The sequence below is a fragment of the Haliotis cracherodii genome, unplaced genomic scaffold (genome assembly GCF_022045235.1).
Source record: "Haliotis cracherodii isolate W230 unplaced genomic scaffold, xgHalCrac1.p SCAF_1, whole genome shotgun sequence".
NCBI classification, from domain to species: domain Eukaryota; kingdom Metazoa; phylum Mollusca; class Gastropoda; order Lepetellida; family Haliotidae; genus Haliotis; species Haliotis cracherodii.
The window spans coordinates 38,158,187-38,180,546 of NW_027266264.1; the positions used below are offsets into that span (position 1 = coordinate 38,158,187).

At 41.1% G+C, this 22,360-nt stretch overlaps 1 protein-coding gene across 2 annotated transcripts in view; it reads left to right on the forward strand.

The window, feature by feature from the left end:
* The first annotated feature begins 1,448 nt into the window (after positions 1-1,448).
* Positions 1,449-22,360, forward strand: part of LOC139477530 (uncharacterized) — a 30,123-nt gene continuing 9,211 nt past the window's right edge. Inside the window, exons 1-9 of one of the 2 annotated variants that reach the window (XM_071260023.1) lie at positions 1,449-1,529; positions 11,390-11,483; positions 12,267-12,390; positions 14,489-15,170; positions 15,335-15,441; positions 18,898-19,107; positions 19,480-20,388; positions 21,354-21,478; positions 22,186-22,314. In XM_071260023.1, the coding sequence (XP_071116124.1) occupies positions 11,412-11,483; positions 12,267-12,390; positions 14,489-15,170; positions 15,335-15,441; positions 18,898-19,107; positions 19,480-20,388; positions 21,354-21,478; positions 22,186-22,314 (2,358 nt within the window). In that variant the 5' untranslated portion in view covers positions 1,449-1,529; positions 11,390-11,411. The remainder of the gene's footprint in view (positions 1,530-11,389; positions 11,484-12,266; positions 12,391-14,488; positions 15,171-15,334; positions 15,442-18,897; positions 19,108-19,479; positions 20,389-21,353; positions 21,479-22,185; positions 22,315-22,360) is intronic. The other variant, XM_071260024.1, reaches the window with a different exon arrangement.

Below are 22,360 nucleotides of genomic sequence, written 5' to 3' on the forward strand. Positions count from 1 at the left end.
AGACATCCTCAAACTTTCAGGATGATGTATACAGCTTAAGAGAAGAACGTAATGTATAAAGTAATCCAAGTATTTATATATACAACATGTATGGACGAACGTTGTGCTTTACGAGGAGATACGGGTTAGAATTGGTCTCCAGCATGCAGCCTGTGCTTGTCGTAAGAGGCGATTAACGGTATCGGGTGGTTAGGCTCGCTGACTTGGCTGATGCATGTCACCGTATCTCAACTGCGTAGATCGATGCTCTTGATATCAGTCACTGGATTGTCAGGTCCATACTCGATTATTTACAGACCGCCGTCTTAGCTGGGCTATTGCTAAGTGCGGCGTTAAACAACAAACTGTGCGATGAATGAACGCGAATATGGTCGAGAATGTGAAGTAAACGTTTACGAACGAACAGGAAACGCTGAACAGTCAATCTCTATCAGGCAGGGTTATGCAACTACTTCGCCCGTTCATTGTTTCCAAACGTTTAGACTTCGACAGCTGATTATACACTTCGATCCTGATTCCCCGCGTAAATCTCCGGAACTATATAGACATATAAGGTAACAGGGTCACAATTATATTAAATCACTATCGCATAATATAACATATTACACATTATTTGACCAGTATTCAAGATGGTGTCTCAATAAATCAAGTCTTATACAGTCATGTACAAACCCCACATGTGGGTTGCCTGTGTCGGACATGTTTGATGTGGCAGGGACCACATATAATACATGACATGGTGGAAAAAGCACGTTCGGAGTGAGTCATCGCTGTCAGCCTGTACAACATCGAATCATACCAACTAACATTGACACATGCTTGTATACATACTGCTGTTACAGGTAACATTTTAAACAAATCTGACAGCAATGACAATCGTGAAATGCATTGAATTGACAGTGATTTGTTCCGTCGACAATGTATCTAACATGGAATGATAATGGAATCGTGTGTGTGTGTGTTTAAGAAATGAAATACTGCAGGAAGAATAGTCCATGATGGCTGTGTGTATATACATATATTTACGTACATTTTATCTAGGCTCCCTGCAATTATGGAACAATTAAAAGAGGATATTTAAAGTCGTTTATTTCTAAATATTCTTATCCTAATTTATACAAACGGTGGCAGTGAATACGTGTGCTTCTCATTTATTACATCAGAAACTTGTGCCGTTTTACTTGTGACCCCTGATGGGTCTCTTCGCGATTGGTTTCTACACTGCACGTGATTGGTTGGTAAAAATAGAAGTGATTCATGAATAGTGTGAGACTTAACGTGTAATATAAGTTTCGCATTAGTTTCGTCACACATTCTAAAAATATGTGGGTATTTGTCATATCTAGATACTGTTATATCTATATGCAGTACAATGTCTACTAATATATATACAGCAAGATAGGTTGATGTGACCAAACCGATACGAAACTAAATTTACAATTGACTCTGCACGTAATGTTGTTGTTTTGATCTAGCTGTCAGTCTTATTTTGCCAAGGGAACAACCTTGTTACAACTCGGCTGAGTAAGGTAGATCATAAGTTTTCCTCTTTCACTTGTCACTGTCATCTTTCATTGGTCTAACAATCTGGTAACGGGTGTTTATGCATTGTCGGGACACTATGAGGACTGTCTGCCAAAGTCAATGTCACTTTGTTTCCAATGTTTTGTGTGTACAGTCCATAATGCACTAGCCTATCTGCCGTCGCAGTTAGTTGCAGCTGTGTAACCTTGGCAGAAAAAAAGTGCTGGTATCATTGTCATCATAGCCATTGCCAAGCGCAGTTCATAGGACTGTGACGTAGGAATCCGAAATTAACTTACAGATTCGAATAAAAAACTCTTTCACCTGTGTGTTCGTGTATACATAGGCTAGCTGTGAACTCGTTATTATGAATAATACAGAAATCCGCGTTTGATTAGACGTGCTGATTAATGATAGAAGGCTGCCTACCCAAGCTGTTGCACATGCAACTTCATTTGAAAGAGAAGATTTATTTCTTGAATTGTCCTATCCTTATCTGATTTTGGTAACTTTATAATATTTTTGAAAAGATTTTGATCTGTATACAGAAACGTACGTGGGGTACATATCTGTAGTATACTCGGACCCCATGGTATCGCGGCATTCATCGTATCGCGGCATTTGTGATTTCCGGTAGTTCACGCGGGACACGCCTCTTAGCGGCTGTCTTTTAATGCAAATCAATAACCAGGAAGTGCTCACTTCGTAAACAATTTCAATTTCCTCGGAATGTTCCATATTTTTCTCTTACTTTTCGGTAAATATGCATTGAATACCTATTGCTGATAACACATTTAGAATTTTACTTGTGCTGTCTTTGCACTTGTCTGGACAAATCACTGATGTCTGGCATGATCATACCAAGTGGTTGGTAGAATTAGGTCCTCTTTTTGTCCAATACGAACCTCCATACACAACTTTTCTCTGTACCGCGATACGATGGAGTTCTCACCCTTGTCAAACAGAGCGCGAGGCCCGGCTTTTACTCGGAGCTGCTGATGTAAATAATGAACTTTTATCAGTAAAATATGCATTGTTTGATAACATGAATGATATCTGATACAGAGAACACGAATAAACATAAAGGTTAGTGAGTGCATTTTGTTCCGTTTAGCGTACATGACAAGTACCGCGATACCCCAAGGTTGTAGGCTACCTGTGGTAACACTGTTCTGTCGTTACTGTCAATCAAGACAGCACATCAACATCACTTATTGATTGGTGAAATAGTTCCTTTAAACTTATCAAATAATTGAAAATTATTCTCTGGCAAGAAGTTGTCAACCATCTCTCATGCCCAAACCACTGTGTTTGCTTTTATTGGCAGCTGACAAAGTGCTAAAACACCTTTCTTATTCATTATAATCAATGAAATAAGTGAATGTGATCACTGGTGATCCCTGAGAATATAAGACTTGTAATTTGTGTAACTAAAGCGGTGTGCATGACCAGCTGACACATACCCTTGGAGATAACTGATACAGTTAGTCAATGAAAAGTATATTTCTGCTGTTGGATTTCTCATCTCAGTATATATGGGTTGCTGAAGACCTATTCTATCCCAGATCTTCATGAGTCTATTATGTGCTTAGTTTGAGCAGGTACGAAACTTTATAGTTTGTTAGACTCATGTTATTTTTCTCTCTCAACATGCTCAATAATGTTAAGGGGACACAGATGGCCCAGTTGTCTAAGGCGTTGCAATTCGGTCTGCAGAGTTGCATCCGATCCCTTGGGCATGCAAGAAACATATGATTGTGGGTTCAAATCCCGGTTTGCCCCAATTATGTTTCTAAATTTGTCAGCATCATACCCGTGCTCATTGGTTTCACAAAAGTAGTAAGTGCCTGACAACAGGATCACCTTGGGCTTTCCTCCCACATTAAGCTGACACAATGTGATGATGTAACTGGAATACAGTTCACAGCGGTGTTTAACCAAACTCACTCAATGGTGGGGAGGGAGTCTGTTAGCCTAGTGGTTAAAGCGTTCGCTCATCACGCCGAAGACCCAACATGGGTACAATGTGTGAAGCCCATTTCTGGTGTCCCCTGCCATGATATTGCTGGAATAATGCTAGAATCGGCATAAAACCCAGATCACAATGATGAGGATTGTTGGATACAATGAAGCTGCTTGTTACTGTGCTAATGACCATGATGGCAAATGAATACAAACCGTATGAAGTATGCTGGTATCATACTAGGCTTGGCTGGGAACATGTTCCTCGCGGCCTCGGGGGAACAGTCTGTGCATGACTTATCCCGGGGCAACAGGTTAATGAGACTAGTCTATTCCTTGTGGCCATGTTGTGCTCATTCAGGTGTTTGCTGAATGGTCTTGAGCTGTACATCTTAATCTTTTCCATTTTCTTAATCTCATTAAATTATGAGTGATGATGAAGTTTGCAACTGAATATTCCTGCATTTGTATTTCTAAAACATTGCTCTCAGAATTTTAGTTCTATTTGAGATATTGCCTACTTTACGGTAGCAAATTAAAAATATGAAATTGGCCCCTCTCAGTATAATTTCTGTATGTATCATTTGACCTTCAATTTCTCCCATAAATCTAGTAATATGTATGTGCCCCACCAGAAGATAAGGGACCTAATGGGTAAAGAATCACATTTTGACTTTCCATTTTATTTTAAAACTACAGTATCTAGGGACAACAAAAATACAAATGATAGGCTTCAATTCATATTTATTACAGAGTGAGTGAGTGAGTATGGTTTTACGTTGGTTTTAGCAATATTCTAGCAATATCATGGCGAGGGACACCAGAAATGAGCTTCACACATTTTACCCATTGCCTGAAGAGCTATGGAAACCTACTTTCTAGATCTAGTTATGTAACCAGGAATTGTTTGGTTCTATTTGTGTAATGACACCCTGAATATAGGCAAGTTTGTCATAATCAGAATAAATAATACTTTGCATTTCTCAGATGTTTTTGGTGCTTGCCTCTATTCGGATTGATTAATGTTTCATCCAGTGCATCACATATAGCAGCTACATATATACTTCCAGATTGTAATACAATCATTCATCATTGTTGGGTGGTGTTTTCAGCATGTACCAGCATGACTAGTGTGCCTGTATACTTCCTGAATCAACATGGTGCACTGTAGTCAGTGCTAGATCATTAGATGTCACACCCACAACATGAGATCAGCATGGACTCAGGTGACCAGATGATTGGACACAGCATGTGTATTATATTTTATATGTTGTAGCAGGATCACTCGGGACGCATCAAACCCCATGTACCCCGAGTGATCCTGCTAAAACTAATTTATCTTACCGACATGTTCTAATGTGACATTGTGAAAGAATTAACACAAATTCTAAATTAAAAGAAAACAGCTGTCAGATTGAGCTGAAGTTAACTTGTGCTGTGTCACATGACTTCCATTGAAGTGTCTTTTTGCTTTGAAGTGGGATGTAAGGGATTTATTCTGCCTCTCAGAACTCCATGTGCAGCCTTACTTGCTCGTGGCAGGGTATAAGAGATTTATTTCCCCGCTCAGAAATTTATTACACTCCAAGGCGGGTTACATAGTATTTTGTCAAGATCACGTGGACAATCATATCTCATCATTCTGACATGGAGGTGTTGTAAATGATGTTGTCCACAGAACACTCGTTTCTCGTTTTGGTATAAGGTTTCAGTCCTTGTAAAGTTGTATTAGCCCCTGACTGTCGAGCAACAGGCAGGGTAACAACAAGTACCATCTTTTAACATCTTTTGGTTTATAATCCACATAAAACTACACAACTTAGTGAAAGTAATATGAAGAGAATACATTAGCCATCACACATAAAATTTAGAAATATATCCAAAGCTGAAGGTCTAAAATTATCCAAATTTGGGGAGCTCTACTGAGACACGTCTTTGCTGTAGCGACAGGCAGTGATGGGAGGAAGGTGACTTGTCACTTGTGACTTTCTTCACCAAGGACCATCGCCGTACGCTGACCTTTAGTTGTCGTAAGGTAAGCAGTGAATGCATTAATGAGTAATGCAGGATAAGTATACAAAAGTAAAAAATATTTAGATTTAGATTTCTTAGATACACTAAGTCAATTCCTGAGAGAGAATAATTCATAACATTGGTAAAAAGTATTTAAATGTCCAAGTGAAAGTGCTGAAATCACACTCCATAATTGGAATCCGAAACAAAACTATTTTGGAATGTGGCCTAAAGCAGCCAACACAACGGTGCAGCGGTGTGTGATAAATGTTTTCATTGTATGATATGTAGACTTGGCTGCAGTGTCTAGCCACTATATAATCTATCTCGTGTAGATCAGCATCAGAGGGGCGGTGGGGTAGCCTAGTGGGAAAGCGTTCGCTCATCACGCCGAAGACCCAAGTTTGATTCTCCACATGGGTATATTATGTGAAGCCAGTTTCTGGTATCCCCTGTGATATTGCTGGAATATTGTTAAAAGTGGCACAAAACCAAACTCATTTAAACCCTAGGGGATACATCAGGAAGAGGTCGATGTAAGTGTTGCTATTTCTATTAATCCTACAAAAATAGCACTGCATAGTATGTTCAGCGTTTGAAACGAACTTCACTTTTGACATTGTGAATAATTTGCAATTAATGTCTGCAACTATCTTTCATGACTAACGTCCTGTTCGGATACCATAAACCACTTGCTGCCCTTGGTCCTATTGCACACAGTGAATGCCTGTCAGGGATTAATCCTCTGAGTAGACGACTGAAGGCATCGTCAATGTTGTTACCAATAAGGCATGAATTGCCATAGGTTCTGGACACCGTAATGGATGAGCAGAGAGAAAACACATGTGAATGCGACTATAAAATACAAGGCGGTAGCAGACAGACTGGGAGCCAGCCTGATTGATGAAATTGCACAGCGCATAAAACACCTGGAATCTTTTTAACCCCAATGGCATATGTTTTCATTTGGTATGTTATTGGGAGGATTTCCATATTTTAAGTTTAGTTTTGGTTATTCAAATGGGATTATTAAAGTACTAAAGTTATAAGGTTGCTTTGTTGAGTATATTTGCAGTGAAATGTGTGCAGACACTAGAGTATAATTGTAGATAAGCCACCATGTGTTGAGCTGCTCATACAGATTGACTGCAGCTAACATTGGTTGCCCCTGACACCAATCACTGATCAATAACATTTTCTCTTGATTGGCAGGTGTTGATGGAAGCTCAAGACGGCATCAATGTTTGCCTTGTATGTCTGTTAAGTGTTTCCCATGCTTTCAGACTCAGGGTTTATTTTGATCATATTTATCATTTTGGGGCTCAAAAGTAAACAATGTGTTTAGCTGTTGTTGCCGTGTCCTCTTATCGGCACGTTCAATTTCTGGTTTTGTATAAGTTTTTCTTTTCCATATATCCGTGCATATTTTAATTTGAGAGTTAATGTACATCCCCGTTTTACTGATATATACTAAGAACAATATTTTAAAGAAATGATATGTAAAGAAATGGCGTTGTGGAATAGTAAAGTCAATATTTGATCCACGCCCCGTGAACATTGAATGAGGCACATCTTCTGGGCATTTTGGATATCAAATGTCAGATTGTCTCCTGTGGTAACCGTTGCCATTCTTGTAAGGCCTACCCAAGCTGTTGCAAATTCTGTAAACACCTAGCTCGGTTGCGAACCCTCTGGCCCAGAACATCCCAAAGGTGTTCAATCAGTGACGTGTAGAGATTTGGCTGGCCAGGGCAATGTTGTGACACTTTGCTGCTTCAGACAGTAGACTGCAACATGAGCTCTGTCAACTCAAAGTTCTGACCTAAGCGCTGGGATGACCACTGGACATAACAGTTGGTCCACATAATGTTGATTGGTGATGTTCCCTTGCACGATCATCAGATCGATCCTGTTGTTGTGAGTCATACCAGCCAAACCAATGATGCTGCCTCCACTGTACCTATCATGCTCGTGGACTGCAGCCGGAAAGTACCTCTCTCCACACCTACTCCAAACACGTTGTCTACTAGTTACCATCTGTAAAGCATAAACAGAACCTTGATTCATCAGAAATCATAGTGTATCTCCCAATGCTGCTGTTGATGACCACCCAACTGCTGAGCTCACTGTTGTCTGAGGTGCCTCTGTGTCACAGTCAGACGCATTCCTGTGGAAAGACATCTTGATTTCAGACCCGGCGGTTTACAACCTGTTTCGTATCGTTGAGGTCAAATTTGCAGCCCTGAAGATGTCCCTCAGTTCTGGTGCAGAAATGAACCTTTTCCTCCACATGCTCAACACAATGGTGTGGACAAAGAGATCCTGCTTTGGAGTCGTCTTTCTAGTCCTTCCTCTTCGTACCCATCCCAATCTTATCCCTGCTCTTTGCCAATATCATTCTATCATTCGGAATATCACACTTCTTGGTTTACGTTGTTCATTTTCATGTACACTTTGGGATGCATTTTCCTGCTATGTACCCGAAAAATGAACCATGTGGTCGTCATGTTTATTAGCACATGCCAGACACCAGGATGTGTCACCGTGGACGGATGCAATGTGCAAAGCTTGAGTGAGTTAGCTATCTGCGTTCAGTAACTGTGTCTCATGAACAATGATAGTTATTTCATTCTTACTGCTGAAATGACAGAGGTTTTCTTAGATGTTGTTCCTCTTATATATATCATAACACTAACAGTGAGAGGGTCATTTTGTTGAAAAGGCTATCAAACTGTAATTCTCTTTTTGTCATCTTGGACGGCACAGGTAATCCCAGGTGTTACAGGTAAATTCTCTTCATGCACATCTGTAAACAAATAAACAAGTTTACAACTCTTGGTACTGACTTTGTTTTTTATACTGATGTCACATATTACTTATGATACACTTACAGCCTCTTAGGTAAACTCGTTAACACGGGTAAACTTGTTAACGCAGGTAAAAACACAAATAGTTGATTTATTTTGTTCTTTTTCAGGATTTGAAACAAAAATTAAGTTTTTAAGTTTTTAAATAGTAATTTATCACATTACCTGAACATTGAACACAGCTGCTATAAGAATGACATCACAGAGAAGATATCACAGATTGATCTGAAAGGAGGGAAAGATTGTAAAAGGACGGAAAGATCGTAAATTCAAGTTCTGCAAATATACAAGTTGTGATAACATATTTACAATACACTGCTATTTACAATTGCATAATAAATTAAATCAGTACTTTATTACATCAATAAATAAATAAATAATTATTACAGTTACTAAAATTTAAATTAAGATGTAAAAAACAAGAAAACAAACATGAATATGGAAATAAATTTTATTCAAATTGAGCGAAATATAAGGACATACGACAAACTGGCAAACTACAATTCGGATTGCGATCAGAAAATTAGATTTAAAAAAAAAGAAAGAGATACGTCATGCCACTCATCTTTGTTGTTGTGATCGCTCGTTCACCTGTAGGCTGCATTCTCATTCGTCGCACTGATAATCTGTTCAAACACAGAATCATTGTAAAACAGTTGGAAAAATCAATAGCACGATACTTCACTCACCGTGTCAATATATATTCTTGAGTCCGGTCGCCTCTTCAAAATCCCTCATGTCTCCACTGTTGTGGTCCCTCTGCCACTCCCTTTCTTGAAAGTTGGCGGGGGGGGGGACACCTCGTCGAAACCGTCAAAATCTTCATCAAAATATTCACGGAATTCCCTCTCCCCTTCGCGTAAATTATTCAAATCAAATTTATTATTTTTCCCGATAGAGTCGTTGTTAGTCATCTGATCGCTATCCGAATCGTAGTTGGCCGCCATTACGCTAGATTTACGATTCAAGCGAGAAAAATACCTGTCGAGAAAACAGGTGACATCCGCGATTTTCGCGCCAAAAAGACTGGGAAATTCCATCGAATGACATGTCAATCACGTGTAGATCTCATTTCCATATTTAGAACGAGATTACACACGAGAAAGGATTTAGAAAGAGCGATTTTGTAAACACGGTCGTGCCGCCCGATTTGTCGGGCAGCCGTGTGTGGGGCTTGGACAGTAGCCGCCCAATTTTTCGGGCAGCTGGGTACTGGGACACGGTTTATGCTGCCCGATAAATCGGGCAGTCGGGGCGAAAGGGTTAACTGACTTTATAAGTCCAGTTTCCACCCTTGCTGAACCAGGCTGGAATTTCTGGGCTCGATTGTAGCGCCACCAGTGGCTATTACCAGTTATGTCCCTTCTAAGCCTGTCCTATAGACCAATCAGATTCCATCTCTCATATCACTTGCGTTTGCTTTACACAAAATGGTGGCACCCAGTCAGGACGATCTGATTGATAATCAAGATCTATATTGTGATAAAACGGGTCTTACATTGCGAAATGCTTCAAATCATGTGAGCACCTTGATCAAAAACATGAAAAGATTTGGAAAATATCTGCTGACGAGTTGGCGGTGCATGTGCTTTGCAAATCCTGCAATTGATCGAAATCTGCACCACAGTTTATGAACTGGATTTCGATTTCGGTGCGCGATTTTGATCGGACAATGCATAGACTCGTTAGTCCAGCCAAAATGTAACTCCATAATACCAGCCTAGTTCGACAAGAGTTGAAACTGGACTTTTAAAGTCAGATAACTCTCTTGCCTCGGGAAGATGAGGTCACCTTTGTTGCAGCATGATTTGTTGATCACTGTTTAGGATTTAAGTAAATAATCTGTAGACGATAAAACTTTGCTGAATTATTGTATGCATGTCACCAGGGCTGCCTGGGTAATATCACAGCTTGATCAGATCAATTTGATGGACAGCTGATCTTGCTGATATCAGTGACATCAGTTGTTTTCTTGATTGATATTGAAGTAATTGATAGAATGTGTATCTGCACGCATCCTCTGTACACTGCTGGTTTATTATGATTCTGTGTGTGCATCCTGTTCATTGATGTGTATGCGAGGACAATATTACTCTTTAGGGACTTGCCCCAAGCATCTTGACCCTTTGTTAATGTTTAATAAAGATATCTTCATGTGCTGTTGAGCAAGAAGGGTTGTTTTTTTGACAGTGTGCAGATGCATCTTCCTTCACATGATAATAGTGAGGATCCCATTATTCATACGATGCATATCATGATTCATAGGTCACAATTCGATACATATTGTTGTACACATATTTACGTCAGATTGTGTGGACGTATCTTAACAATAAATATTTCAGAGCAAGTTCAAAAGGAAAAGTTAGCTACAGACACACTATGTAGAGGCTGTTTTTAGTTGTTAACTTTAAACACTTATTGCAACACACTTCACATTTTGCTATATTTGACAGACAAAAACACTAGGGGTCATTAAACGAGTAGTAAGTCATTGATTTTAGCAAGTGTCTCATCTTGTATCGATACAGAAAAATTGTATTGTGTATCATATCATCGCAGGAACACTCACGATGCACTGGTACCCCAGTGTATCATTGCATAACTTATGCACACACCCTCCCTGTCCCAGCTGAAGGAGCATGATGAACATGTGGTGGATTGTTGATGATGTTATCAACAACTGGTTTGCCTGGCCCACTGTCAGTGCAGAATGCTGTGATAAGGCTGGAATATTGTTGACCAGGGCTGACTACAGCAACTTTCATGTGTTTTCATAAGATATGTTATATGAGATATATGTTGTTGAACATGGTGACATTGAATGACAGATTTCAGTCCTTAGTAACCATGATTCATGTTGTTCTATGAGCATGATGAATCTTTCTGTCATTGTTAAGTTTAATATCCACTTATTTTACCTTATTCTGACTCATACACTTAAAGTTAAAGCATTACATATGTGTCAGGATAAGTATTAATGATATTTTAACTCTTATAAAATACATTTTCAATCTTAATTTCAGATTGATGGTATAATTAAGAGGAATGTCTCGTGACAGCAGCGAGGGAGAGCCTCTTGCAGACTGGGCCCTTGTCTCAAGTGAAGGGAACATTGAGGTAGGTGGATGCAGCTGGTTAGATGACCACAGTCACAGGTCATGCAGGTGTAGGACCTCGTCTCCAGTGAAGGGAACATTGAGGTAGGTGGATGCAGCATGTTAGATGACCACAGTCACAGGTCATGCAGGTGTAGTACCTCGTCCCCAGTGTTGGAAGCACTGAAGTTGGTGGATGCAGCTGGTTAGATGACCACAGTCACAGGTCATGCAGGTGTAGTACCTCGTCCCCAGTGAAGGGAACATTGAGGTAGGTGGATGCAGCTGGGCAGATGACCACAGTCACAGGTCATGCAGGTATAGTACCTCGTCTCCGGTGAAGGGAACATTAAGGTAGGTGGATGCAGCTGGTTAGATGACCACAGTCACAGGTCATGCAGGTGTAGTACCTCGTCCCCAGTGAAGGGAACATTGAGGTAGGTGGATGCAGTTAGGCAGATGACCACAGTCACAGGTCATGCAGGTGTAGTACCTTGCCTCATGTGATCTTGGTGATTAGCAGGGTTAGAAATTAACACATGCCTGTTGGCCCAGGGTTAGTACAACAAATTCTTGTAGGCTAGTAAAAATTTCCAAATTAATTTCCAAACTTCCCCATTGTTTTAACATTACAAGGGCATTTAATCTTTACCCGGACTAGTGAAGTTTTTAAGTTGAGCTCTAACCCTGGATTACTTTGGAACCATGTCTCCAGCACACATCCTGATCACGGCTTATAATGCTTTTATCTGAATTGATCAATATGTTGTTGGATGTTATATCAGCATTTATGTTTATACCACAGGCAGAGGAGGCTTCGAGTGGTAGTTCAAGTGATGAGTTTGTCAGTGTCACTCATCAGGGGGTGGTCGTCTTTGGTAGACACCGATCTCCTTCTGTAGAGACTGACTCACAGCCTAAGAGCATGGGTAAGTTGTTGCTATGCAGGTGTACACATCGGAATAAAGCAAGACCACTTATCAATATATAGGAACGGAGATTTCTGTCTTTCTGTCAGTCCACTTCTCAAAGGGGACAAATTTTCTCAAAAACTATTTACCGGTTAGTCAGAGAAATGAAATTTTACACAGATTTTACTGGTCATGATCTCAAATGAGTTTGACAATTGGTGTTTTTTACAGAGTTATGACCCTTGCTCCATGCTTTTCAACTTAGTGCATACTTGTGAAATGGTGACAGGTTTTCTCAGAAACTACTGCAGTTACATGAATGAAAGTTTGCATGCTTATCTAAGAGATACTTGTCAAGACTGAGTAAATTGTTCCCTTGAATTATTTCTTTTACAGAGTTACCATGTTATTTTACTAGGTGCATAGTGTGTGCAATGGATAAGTTTGCTAAGAAATTACTGAACTTAGCTAATCTAAGAGATACCTATCAATATATATTCTATGATACAAAGATATCTCTCAGTAAAAGGAGGGAAGTTATATGCTCTATTTGTAGATTTTGCAAAGGCTTTGAAAAGGGTTAACTTGTGATCCCTCTTTCAAAGACATGGGTTAAGTAGCAGAATTGGAAAGTTATTTTGTTCTTTATATAAAAATGTGAAGGTGTATGTTCGGAACAATGGCGCTATATCGGATAATTTTGTAAGTACCATGGGTGTCCAACAAGGGTGTATACATCTTCCCGAGGCAAGTGAGTTAACTGACTATAAAAGTCCAATTTCAACCCTTGCCGAACTAGGCTGGTATTTTTGAGTTACATTTTGGCTTGACTAACGAGTCTATGCATAGTCCAATCAATATCGGGCACTGAAATCGAAATCCGGCTTGTAAACTGTCGTTCAGAATTCGGTCGATTGCAGGATTTGCAAAGCATGTGCACTGCCAATTGATGTCAGCAGATATTTTCCAAATCTTTTCATGTTTTTAATCAAGGTGCTCACGTGATTTGATGCATTTCGCGATGTAAGACCCGTTTTATCACAATATAGATCTTGGGCGCCACCAATTTGGGTGAAGCAAACGCAAGTGATATGAAATTTGGAGTCTCATTGGTCCATAGGAAAGGCTTAGAGGGGACATAACTGGTAATAGCCACTGGTGGCGCTACGATCGAGCTGTAAATATTGATGAAACCAAAGTTGTAGTTTTTTTTAAATGGTGGTAACGTATCCAGAAAAGATAAAAAATGGCATTATTGAGGGAAACCTGTAGAAGTTGTTCCATTTTATAAGTACTTAGATGTGTGTTTTACAAGTAGATTAACTTGGTTAAAGAATGCACATAACATTTCATAGCAAGCCAAGACAATTTTTGTAGGCATATTAAAAAGTCTAAGAGTTTGGGACAAAATTACATATGATGTTTACTTTAAAATGTGAGACTAAATTGTGCATCAAAAGTGTTATACGAATTTGGATATGGTTATATTTGGTTACGGCAACATGTAGACATGCCACAGCATTTCTTCACCCGTATGAAACAGACTTTAAGAGATATGTACATCCAAAAATGGCATGGTTCCTTCTCCAGTTCTAGAAAAGCAAATTACTACACCTCATGTAAGACTATTATGGTACTAGAACCTTATCTATAAGTGTAAATTTACATAAGTTTAGAATATTTATGACAAATTTATCTATGTTCATTAATCATGCTATGAAACTAAGAAAATATATGAATTTGTAACAGCCCAGACTACTATAGGCCTTTGGCCTCATCAGCACCATAAATAGAGATTGATTGATTGATACTTATCAAGTTATTTTTATCCAGAGAAGGGGCCTTTTGTGTGTATTAATTTCACATTTAGTCATTTTTTCTGATGAAATAAAGTGGTTCAAAGTGCCTATCTCTTCTTAGGGCTATATTGGACTCTATTTTATAGTTTAAACTGAGATTTGTTTAAGAAAAACATTTTAAGGTTCCTTGAGGTGTATAATTTCATCATAGCATGATGACAGTAGTCGTTTGATATGTTGCTGTTGGGCTTAATACTTTTATGCTTGCAATCACGTATCTAAGAAACTGGTGACAAATTTTGTCATTCTGAATTCAGCTTCATTAGAGATGTCGGCCCTGCTACAGAGCTCCCTAGATGAGATAGATCAGAGTGGGGCTATGGAGGACATTTGGCCTCTGGCTGACAGTGCAAGGGAGGAGACGGGAGATCCAGGTCACAGGGAAGATCTTCTCGGTGCCTCTCTGACAGCCAGTGCAGCCTCCACTGGAGATGAGTCTACTGACATTATATCAGAGGATGAAAAGGATGACAAGGGAGAGAATGCAGAGCCTTCTCATGTAGTGTTGCCGTCCAGCATCAATATATCATCTTCCCTGTCTTCCCTGTCTCAAGTCCCAGGACTTAATGCCTCTGCTGACACTTCTCGTCTGAGTGCTGATGATGGTGCTGAAGCCTCTGATGATGGGGTAATTTCTCTGTCCACCGGTTCCATGAAGAGTTCCGGGTGTGAGAGAATGAGTTACCAACACTCCGGGGCTGAAGCTGGTGTAGAGGTGGATCCAGATACTGAGATTCTTGAAGCTGATCAATCTCCTTGCTTCCCCATGCTCTCAGGTTTCGGGACCACAGATGCTGATGATGTTGCATCTCCTGTTGCTGGAGGACAGCACAGTGAAGAAGGTGCTGAGAGTGGGGATGAGGGAGCTGGTGGAGAAGATAAAGAGTGGCTCAAGTATCCATTGGAGAACTCATCAGATGAAAGGTGCCATACTATCAGGTGTGATTGAGAGTGTTTTGTATTTAGTTGTTTAAACATGTTAAAAGTGGTAGATAATATAAATGCATTTCAAGTTAATCAGAGAAGATAGCTGTTGGATGTATTGTCTGATTTTGAAGTAATTAATAGAATGTGTATCCAATGCTTCTGTACTATGTCCACAGATTGGGTGATGGGCGTGTGATAGTAGCACCACCTGGTGCTGACCTAGCAAGTTTGGCAGCCGATCTGGATCTAGTCAACAAATCTGACACATCCAGTGACACTAGTGGTAGGAGTTGTGTATTCCGTAGTTACGCTTAACATCCGATTAGGAGATTTCCAGATAAATTTATTTTTTTAACTTATCTTGCATTACCCCTTAATGTATTTACTGCTGTAAAGGAAAGTTGTTCCAACATGAAGGGTGGTAAAACCCTCACACAGCTACTACATGACCAGAAAGTGGTGATGTCACATTAGGAGGCACATTACTGCTTTGTCAGTCTTCACAGACAGACATGAATTTTGAGAAATAAAGCTGTACAGTTTCCAGCATTCTCTGTTTATTAATACTACACCGTTTTTCAACTTCCCATTGTGTTGTTGTGTATGGTTTGTGCCCTCTGGTATTATCAATACATAATTTGTAGCAGTTTGCTGCTCGTTTGTGGCTCTCAGTCATGGTAATTACCGGCCTATTGTAGTTCCAATCCACCATCTTGATTTCGCCATGCGGTCTCGATCTTTGTCGTGTATCATATCATATAATGTCTCCCTTTTAAATGTGTTTGCATTTTTTAGTTATAAGTTGTTTTTTTCGTTGCCCGTTGCGTGTTTACACGTTTGTCAATATGACTTTGCTTAAGTTACAGATTTATGCCTCGTATTGTAAGTGATTGGAACAAGTCTGGCAAGGACCCTCATCTGTTGTGGTCAGACTGCACAGACCCTTGCTCCACAGAGTCCAAGTGTTGTTTTTCTACTCCCCTGTCTACTGCTGACTTCATGCTCTACATGAAAGCCGTTAGTAAGTGCGTACTCAGCATGCTCGCCGACACCCTGGGATGTCTGATGTTGCAGCTACACCATCTTCTTCGGCTTCATATGACGCGCCAGTCTCTTTGTTTTGCAGTCGACCACCTCATCGTCTTCGACGTTGACAAGTACAACATCAGCTCTGCTGATGGTTACATCCTCACAGTTGGTGATGACTCGTCAGGAGAATATGACGATCCCGACACCGACGTCTGTGCCAATCTATGTCTTTGCTGCGGCTCCGGTGCTTCCACCACCTTTGGCGATGTCAACTCCCTTGATGTCTATGTTGACGGCGCCGGCACTAGCACTCTTCAACCCTTACATGATGACTATGGCGCAGGCAACTGTGGGGCCACCTGGCTACGGGCCTCTTCCCGCTTTCCCTGTTCCAACCGTAGCCTTACCTTCCGTGACTTTGATACCTCCTGCCATGACACCCGATTTTTCCATTAACAGGATTGAGAATTTTCTACATATCCGCGAATTTTAGTGACCACAAATTTGTTAAAATCTGATGATTTCCCCAAATATACACCCAAGTTATGCAAAAAAGATTCAGCGGAAAAGGAAAATATCCAATTCTCATCACTGCATTAACCATGTTAACTGTACCTCCTGCGGCGCTGCCAGCACCTCTCTCATCTACACTCTTGGCGCCTATTGTGGATAGGGATCAACCATTATTAGATCGGCATGTGGATCGGCATCAGCCAGCTCCTCTTAGCACAGTTCTAAATTGTCCCATTCACGTACCATGGCGCTCTCGGAGTTTATTAATACTACATCGTTTTTCAACTTCCCATTGTGTTGTTGTGTATGGTTTGTGCCTTCTGGTATTATCAATACATAATTTGTAGCAGTTTGCTGCTCGTTTGTGACTCTCAGTCATGGTAATTACCGGCCTATTGTAGTTCCAATCCACCATCTTGATTTCGCCATGCGGTCTCGATCTTTGTCGTGTATCATATCATATAATGTCTCCCTTTTAAATGTGTTTTCATTTTTTAGTTATAAGTTGTTTTTCGTTGCCCGTTGCGTGTTTACACGTTTGTCAATATGACTTTGCTTAAGTTACAGATTTATTGTTTGTGATTGGAACAAGTCTGGCAAGGACCCTCATCTGTTGTGGTCAGACTGCACAGACCCTTGCTCCACAGAGTCCAAGTGTTGTTTTTGTACTCCCCTGTCTACTGCTGACTTCATGCTCTACATGAAAGCCGTTAGTAAGTGCATACTCAGCATGCTCGCCGACACCCTGGGATGACTAATGTTGCAGCTACACCATCTTCTTCGGCTTCATATGACGAGGAAAGGAAGGATCAGACATGGCTTCAGATCGGACTCATCGGAGGGATCTTACTTCCTGAACTATGAGCTGCCCTCTCCGGAGGTCGACACACATCTTGCTATGACTCAAGTTATAGACTGCATGGCTGACTGTTTATCATCTGTTGCACCGTCTCCGGGACCAGACATAGATGAAAAGGATACGATCTTGTCCCACCCTACGTCTTTACCTCCAGATCCTATGCTCTCACCTCAGCACTGAATGAGGACAAACATTCTTTTACTCCGTTATGCACTCCATGCATTAGACGTCACACGGGTCTGTTTTGAGCATGGCACTCTTGGGCTGTTGTTGGATTTCATCACTATAAATCAACTGCCGGGACAGCCAGAAAGGTCTTACACCATCCCACCCCTCTTGTCAATCGTTCGAGCGGACGACGAAGAGCAGCTTTTATTGTGCCCTGTATGTGCGTGTGTCCTCAGATGCTCTAAGGCTCAATGCAAGTCTTGGAAGCGGCGGAGGTATCCCGTAATACCATCTCCTTATAGCTACGTGCAATTTTTCTTCCAGCGTATGGGGCAGCCGGTTTAGACCCTCCCAAGGCCAACAACCTGCACAAAATTAGAGCGGTTGCATCAACCATGGATCGCCTTAGCAACTGCTCCCTTAAGTCTGTTATGGAAGGGTGTTTCTGGCGATTTAATACCGTTTTTGCCAGTCATTATTTACATGATATTGCATTGGAGGATGTCTCAACAAGTCACCAACCTTTATCGCCATTGATGATCGTAGTCTATTGATCAGGCCCGTCGACCTGTCCGCTTTTTATCACCTCAGATATGGGACTCACATGCTGTTAACATTCCCCCAGTAGGTCAGTTTGAGATTTTTGCGCATGCTTTTTTCTATTACTGTTCCCTTATCTGGTCTTTGTATATTCCTTCACTTTTGTTTTCATTCAGACAGGAATGGTCATTGCTAAGGGTGTTGTACTGTTTCTTGGGAGGGGCCCACATCCCTACTATCTGATAAATATGCATTAAGGAGTAATGCAGGATAAGTTAAAAAATTTGGTAAAATCTAAAGGCCCTCCCATGGACTGCTACATCCCCAGGAAGTTTCAAATGTTACGTTCCAAAGTAGTAATGTGCACTAATAAGAACCACTTCCGGGTCATGTGGCGGCTTTGTGAGAGTACTACCGCACTTCACATCTTTTTTTTGCAGCTAAACCTCTCACGTCTCCTCTTTCTGTCAAAAGACAGCAGTAAATGCTTTAAGGAGTAATGCAGGATAGGTATACAAATGTAAAAGAAATTTAGATTTTACTAAATTTATTATTTGAATCTTGGTGTCTGTTTATTATATATATATTCATTGCTTAGGTATCAACGAACGGGTATACATTATTTTTCAGATTCAGATTTTGTCCGTCTTGATGCCCTGTCATCTTGTTCATCATCTAATGAAAATTCTGATACGGAAGGAGATGAGGTGTTCAGGGAAGAGTTATCGGCCCCAAGTGCAGCAGAAATGCAAGCAGCAGCCACAACTATAGACGTCATGGCAGAGTCTGTGTCATCAGTGAGTTCAGGGTTCCGTTTCCTGCCCCAACAGATCCAACCAGGTACATGAAACTTATCATTATTGCTTGTTTTCAAAACTAGCTTTCTAACGTTCCAGTTGTGTCTTGTGCTTGTTGAACATCAAGTAGAATTCCATTTAACCCTGCTAATGTTGCATAAATGTACTAATACTTTACTCTTTTGAAAGTCAATCTCCATATGCCCATAGTGAAATTTGCAAGTACAGAAAAACATGTTTCTTTAAGAGGTACGACCAGGAAATAATACAAGTCTTCATCATGTTTATTGTGATGGTAATGTCTTACAAATGTCTGATTTCAGTAGCTACAGTAAAAGTAATTAGTCTGGGTCCAGAAGTGACACTCCAAAAACATATCTCAATAAAACATGTTCGATATTTGTTATCACTGCAGTCCAAGCTGTGCAGGATCCACCAATGCTGCACCCCAATGTGCTACACCCCCTGATGCAGGATCCACCCATTATGGACCCCCATATGCAGGATCCACCAATGCTGGATGCCCATGTGCTGGACCCCCCTGTGCAGGATCCACCAATGCTGGATGCCCATGTGCTGGACCCCCATATGCAGGATCCACCAATGCTGGATGCCCATGTGCTGGACCCCCATATGCAGGATCCACCCATGCTGGATGCCCATGTGCTGGACCCCCATATGCAGGATCCACCCATGCAGGATTCACCCATGCTGGATGCCCATGTGCTGGACCCCCATATGCAGGATCCACCCATGCTGGATGCCCATGTGCTGGACCCCCATATGCAGGATCCACCCATGCTAGATGCCCATGTGCTTGACCCCCATATGCAGGATCCACCCATGCTGGATGCCCATGTGCTGGACCCCCATATGCAGGATCCACCCATGCTGGATGCCCATGTGCTGGACCCCCATATGCAGGATCCACCCATGCTGGATGCCCATGTGCTGGACCCTCATATGCAGGATCTACCCATGCTGGACCCCCCTGTGCAGGATCCAGTTGATGACCCCCCTATGGTTGTAGCACCTGCTGCTGAAGAAGATGATGATGATGACAATGGTGATGGTGATACCGAGTCGGTGACAGGAAATAGCGTGGATGACCGTGTTGAAAGTGATCAAAGCGATCAAAACTCTGTGCACCAAAATGAGGATGAGGACCAGCCTTTTGATGATATCGGGGATATCCCATTGGATGCTGGCAATGTTGCAAGGCAGTACATCCACAAGCCCAACAAGAGTCTCAACTGGACTCTGGATGTCATAGTCATCATGGTGGTTCTTCTGGCGATCGGCATCGGGATTGGACACTCAATAGGTAGACATTATTTTCATTGCCATAATCCTGTTAATTCTAGTTGATGAGATGATCCTGTCTTCATGTTCTGCCTGACAATTACAGTTGGAAACAAAACATGTCCTTATTAGCTGTGTGACCATGGTAACCATGTCAAACAAATTGCTTTATCACTTACCCCATGGGACAATGTAGAAGAGGGATGGAGAATGTTATCTTTGTCACTGTTTGCATCAGTGTGCCAAGGGACATAATACTGGATCCATGTTTCATTAATATACAATCTCATTAAAATCAAATCTTAGTTTTCTCTACCACTAAACAAGATCTGAGGACATCCCATTACGGGTCACGTCAGACCGACCTTTCACAAATTTTGACCTACAATAGAAAATGACTGACAAGAAGTCGACATTAGCCAATCTGAAGGCAGCTTTCTTGTGCTTTAGGTGACCAAACTGCAGCATGACAATGCTGACCTGACATCTAGACTAGCTGCCATGCAGTACAAAATTATCCTGCCAGAAACTAGTGGTTTACGTCACTAGTTTCAAACTGGTTACTACGCTTTGAAACATATTTTTACAAATTCTCGATTTAGAATTGGGAACAAAAAAACTTTCTGGAATGGCTAATGACCTAGATTGTATGGATTCAGTCATAAAGCCTGTAACTGTCGTTCGGAATACCCTGTGTTAAGTCTTTCAAGGTTGCATGGTCAGAAATCACATTCCAACCGTCACTTTCACGATCCGTTAAGCGACACTCTGATTGGTCGGATGAAAAGTCTTTCTGATGTGACCCATAATGGGATGTCTGCAGATCCTTGTCTAGCGGTAGCAAGAACTAAGATATGATTTTAATTAAATTGATTGATATGGATTTGTTCATCAAATTCCAACTATTTGCACATATTATTTGCACATTGGTATTCATTTACCAATTAGGTTTGCAAGTTAGTGGTTGAGATACCGTGACTGTTTCAGGTTCAGTGAGAGAGCATTTCCTTCAGCATGAGATGAACTTGGCCCAGGAGAGTCGACTGTCTGTCCTCAAGGGTGACCTGTTCCAGTGTCACCAAAAGAAGAGGTACATCGAGGACAGGAGACAGGTACAGCATCAACGGAGTGGAGAGGCGGCATAAATAACCCCTGTCAGACAATAGGTCTGAGGGATAGTCATCTGTAATCAGTGCAAGTCAGTAGCACTGAGACTGTCAAAAGGAGAGGGGACTGTTACTTGGGAAGCTCTAGTATGTTTTTATTCTGTTGTGAAATGTGATATAGTGTTTGGCTTGGTACAAAAGGCAGATATGTCAGTTTTAAAAATGGTGGTCATATGCATCTTCCCAAGACAAGGGAGTTCACTGACTATAAAAGTGCAGTTTCCATCCTTGCCAATCAAAGTCGTGTAACAAAATCGACATTCGGTTCATAAACTGCCATGCAGATTTCTGAGGATTGCAGGATTTGCAAAGCATGTGTACTGTCAACTCAATGTCAACAGATATTTTCCAAACCCTTTCATGTTTTGAATCAAGGTGCTCAAGTAATTTGATAAACTTTGCGAAGGTAAGAATCTGATTGGTCAATAGGAGGAACAAAGAAGGGACATAACTCGTAAAAGCCACTGGTAGCACTGTTGTCGAGCCACGAAATTCCAGCCTAGTTCAGAAAGGGTTAACTCCCTTGCCCCGGGAAGAGGGATCATATGCTACACAGCTTAGGAAACCATGTCTTTACAAGCAGGAAGTAGTTTGCTGGGCTGTTTTCTGATGCATGGTTTCCCTGTGGTGACAAATGAAATTTGACTGTGTAGGAGGAGTGGGAACAGAGACTTTGGATAGTCGCCAAGCAAGAGAAAACCAACAGTCAATTGAGAGATCAGCTGGCCATCTTGGAGAAGGAGATGATCACCAAGATATCAACTCTAGAGCAGAGTGAAGAGGTAACTATGCCCCTAAGTTAACTGTGTTGCAAGATGCTACATTACA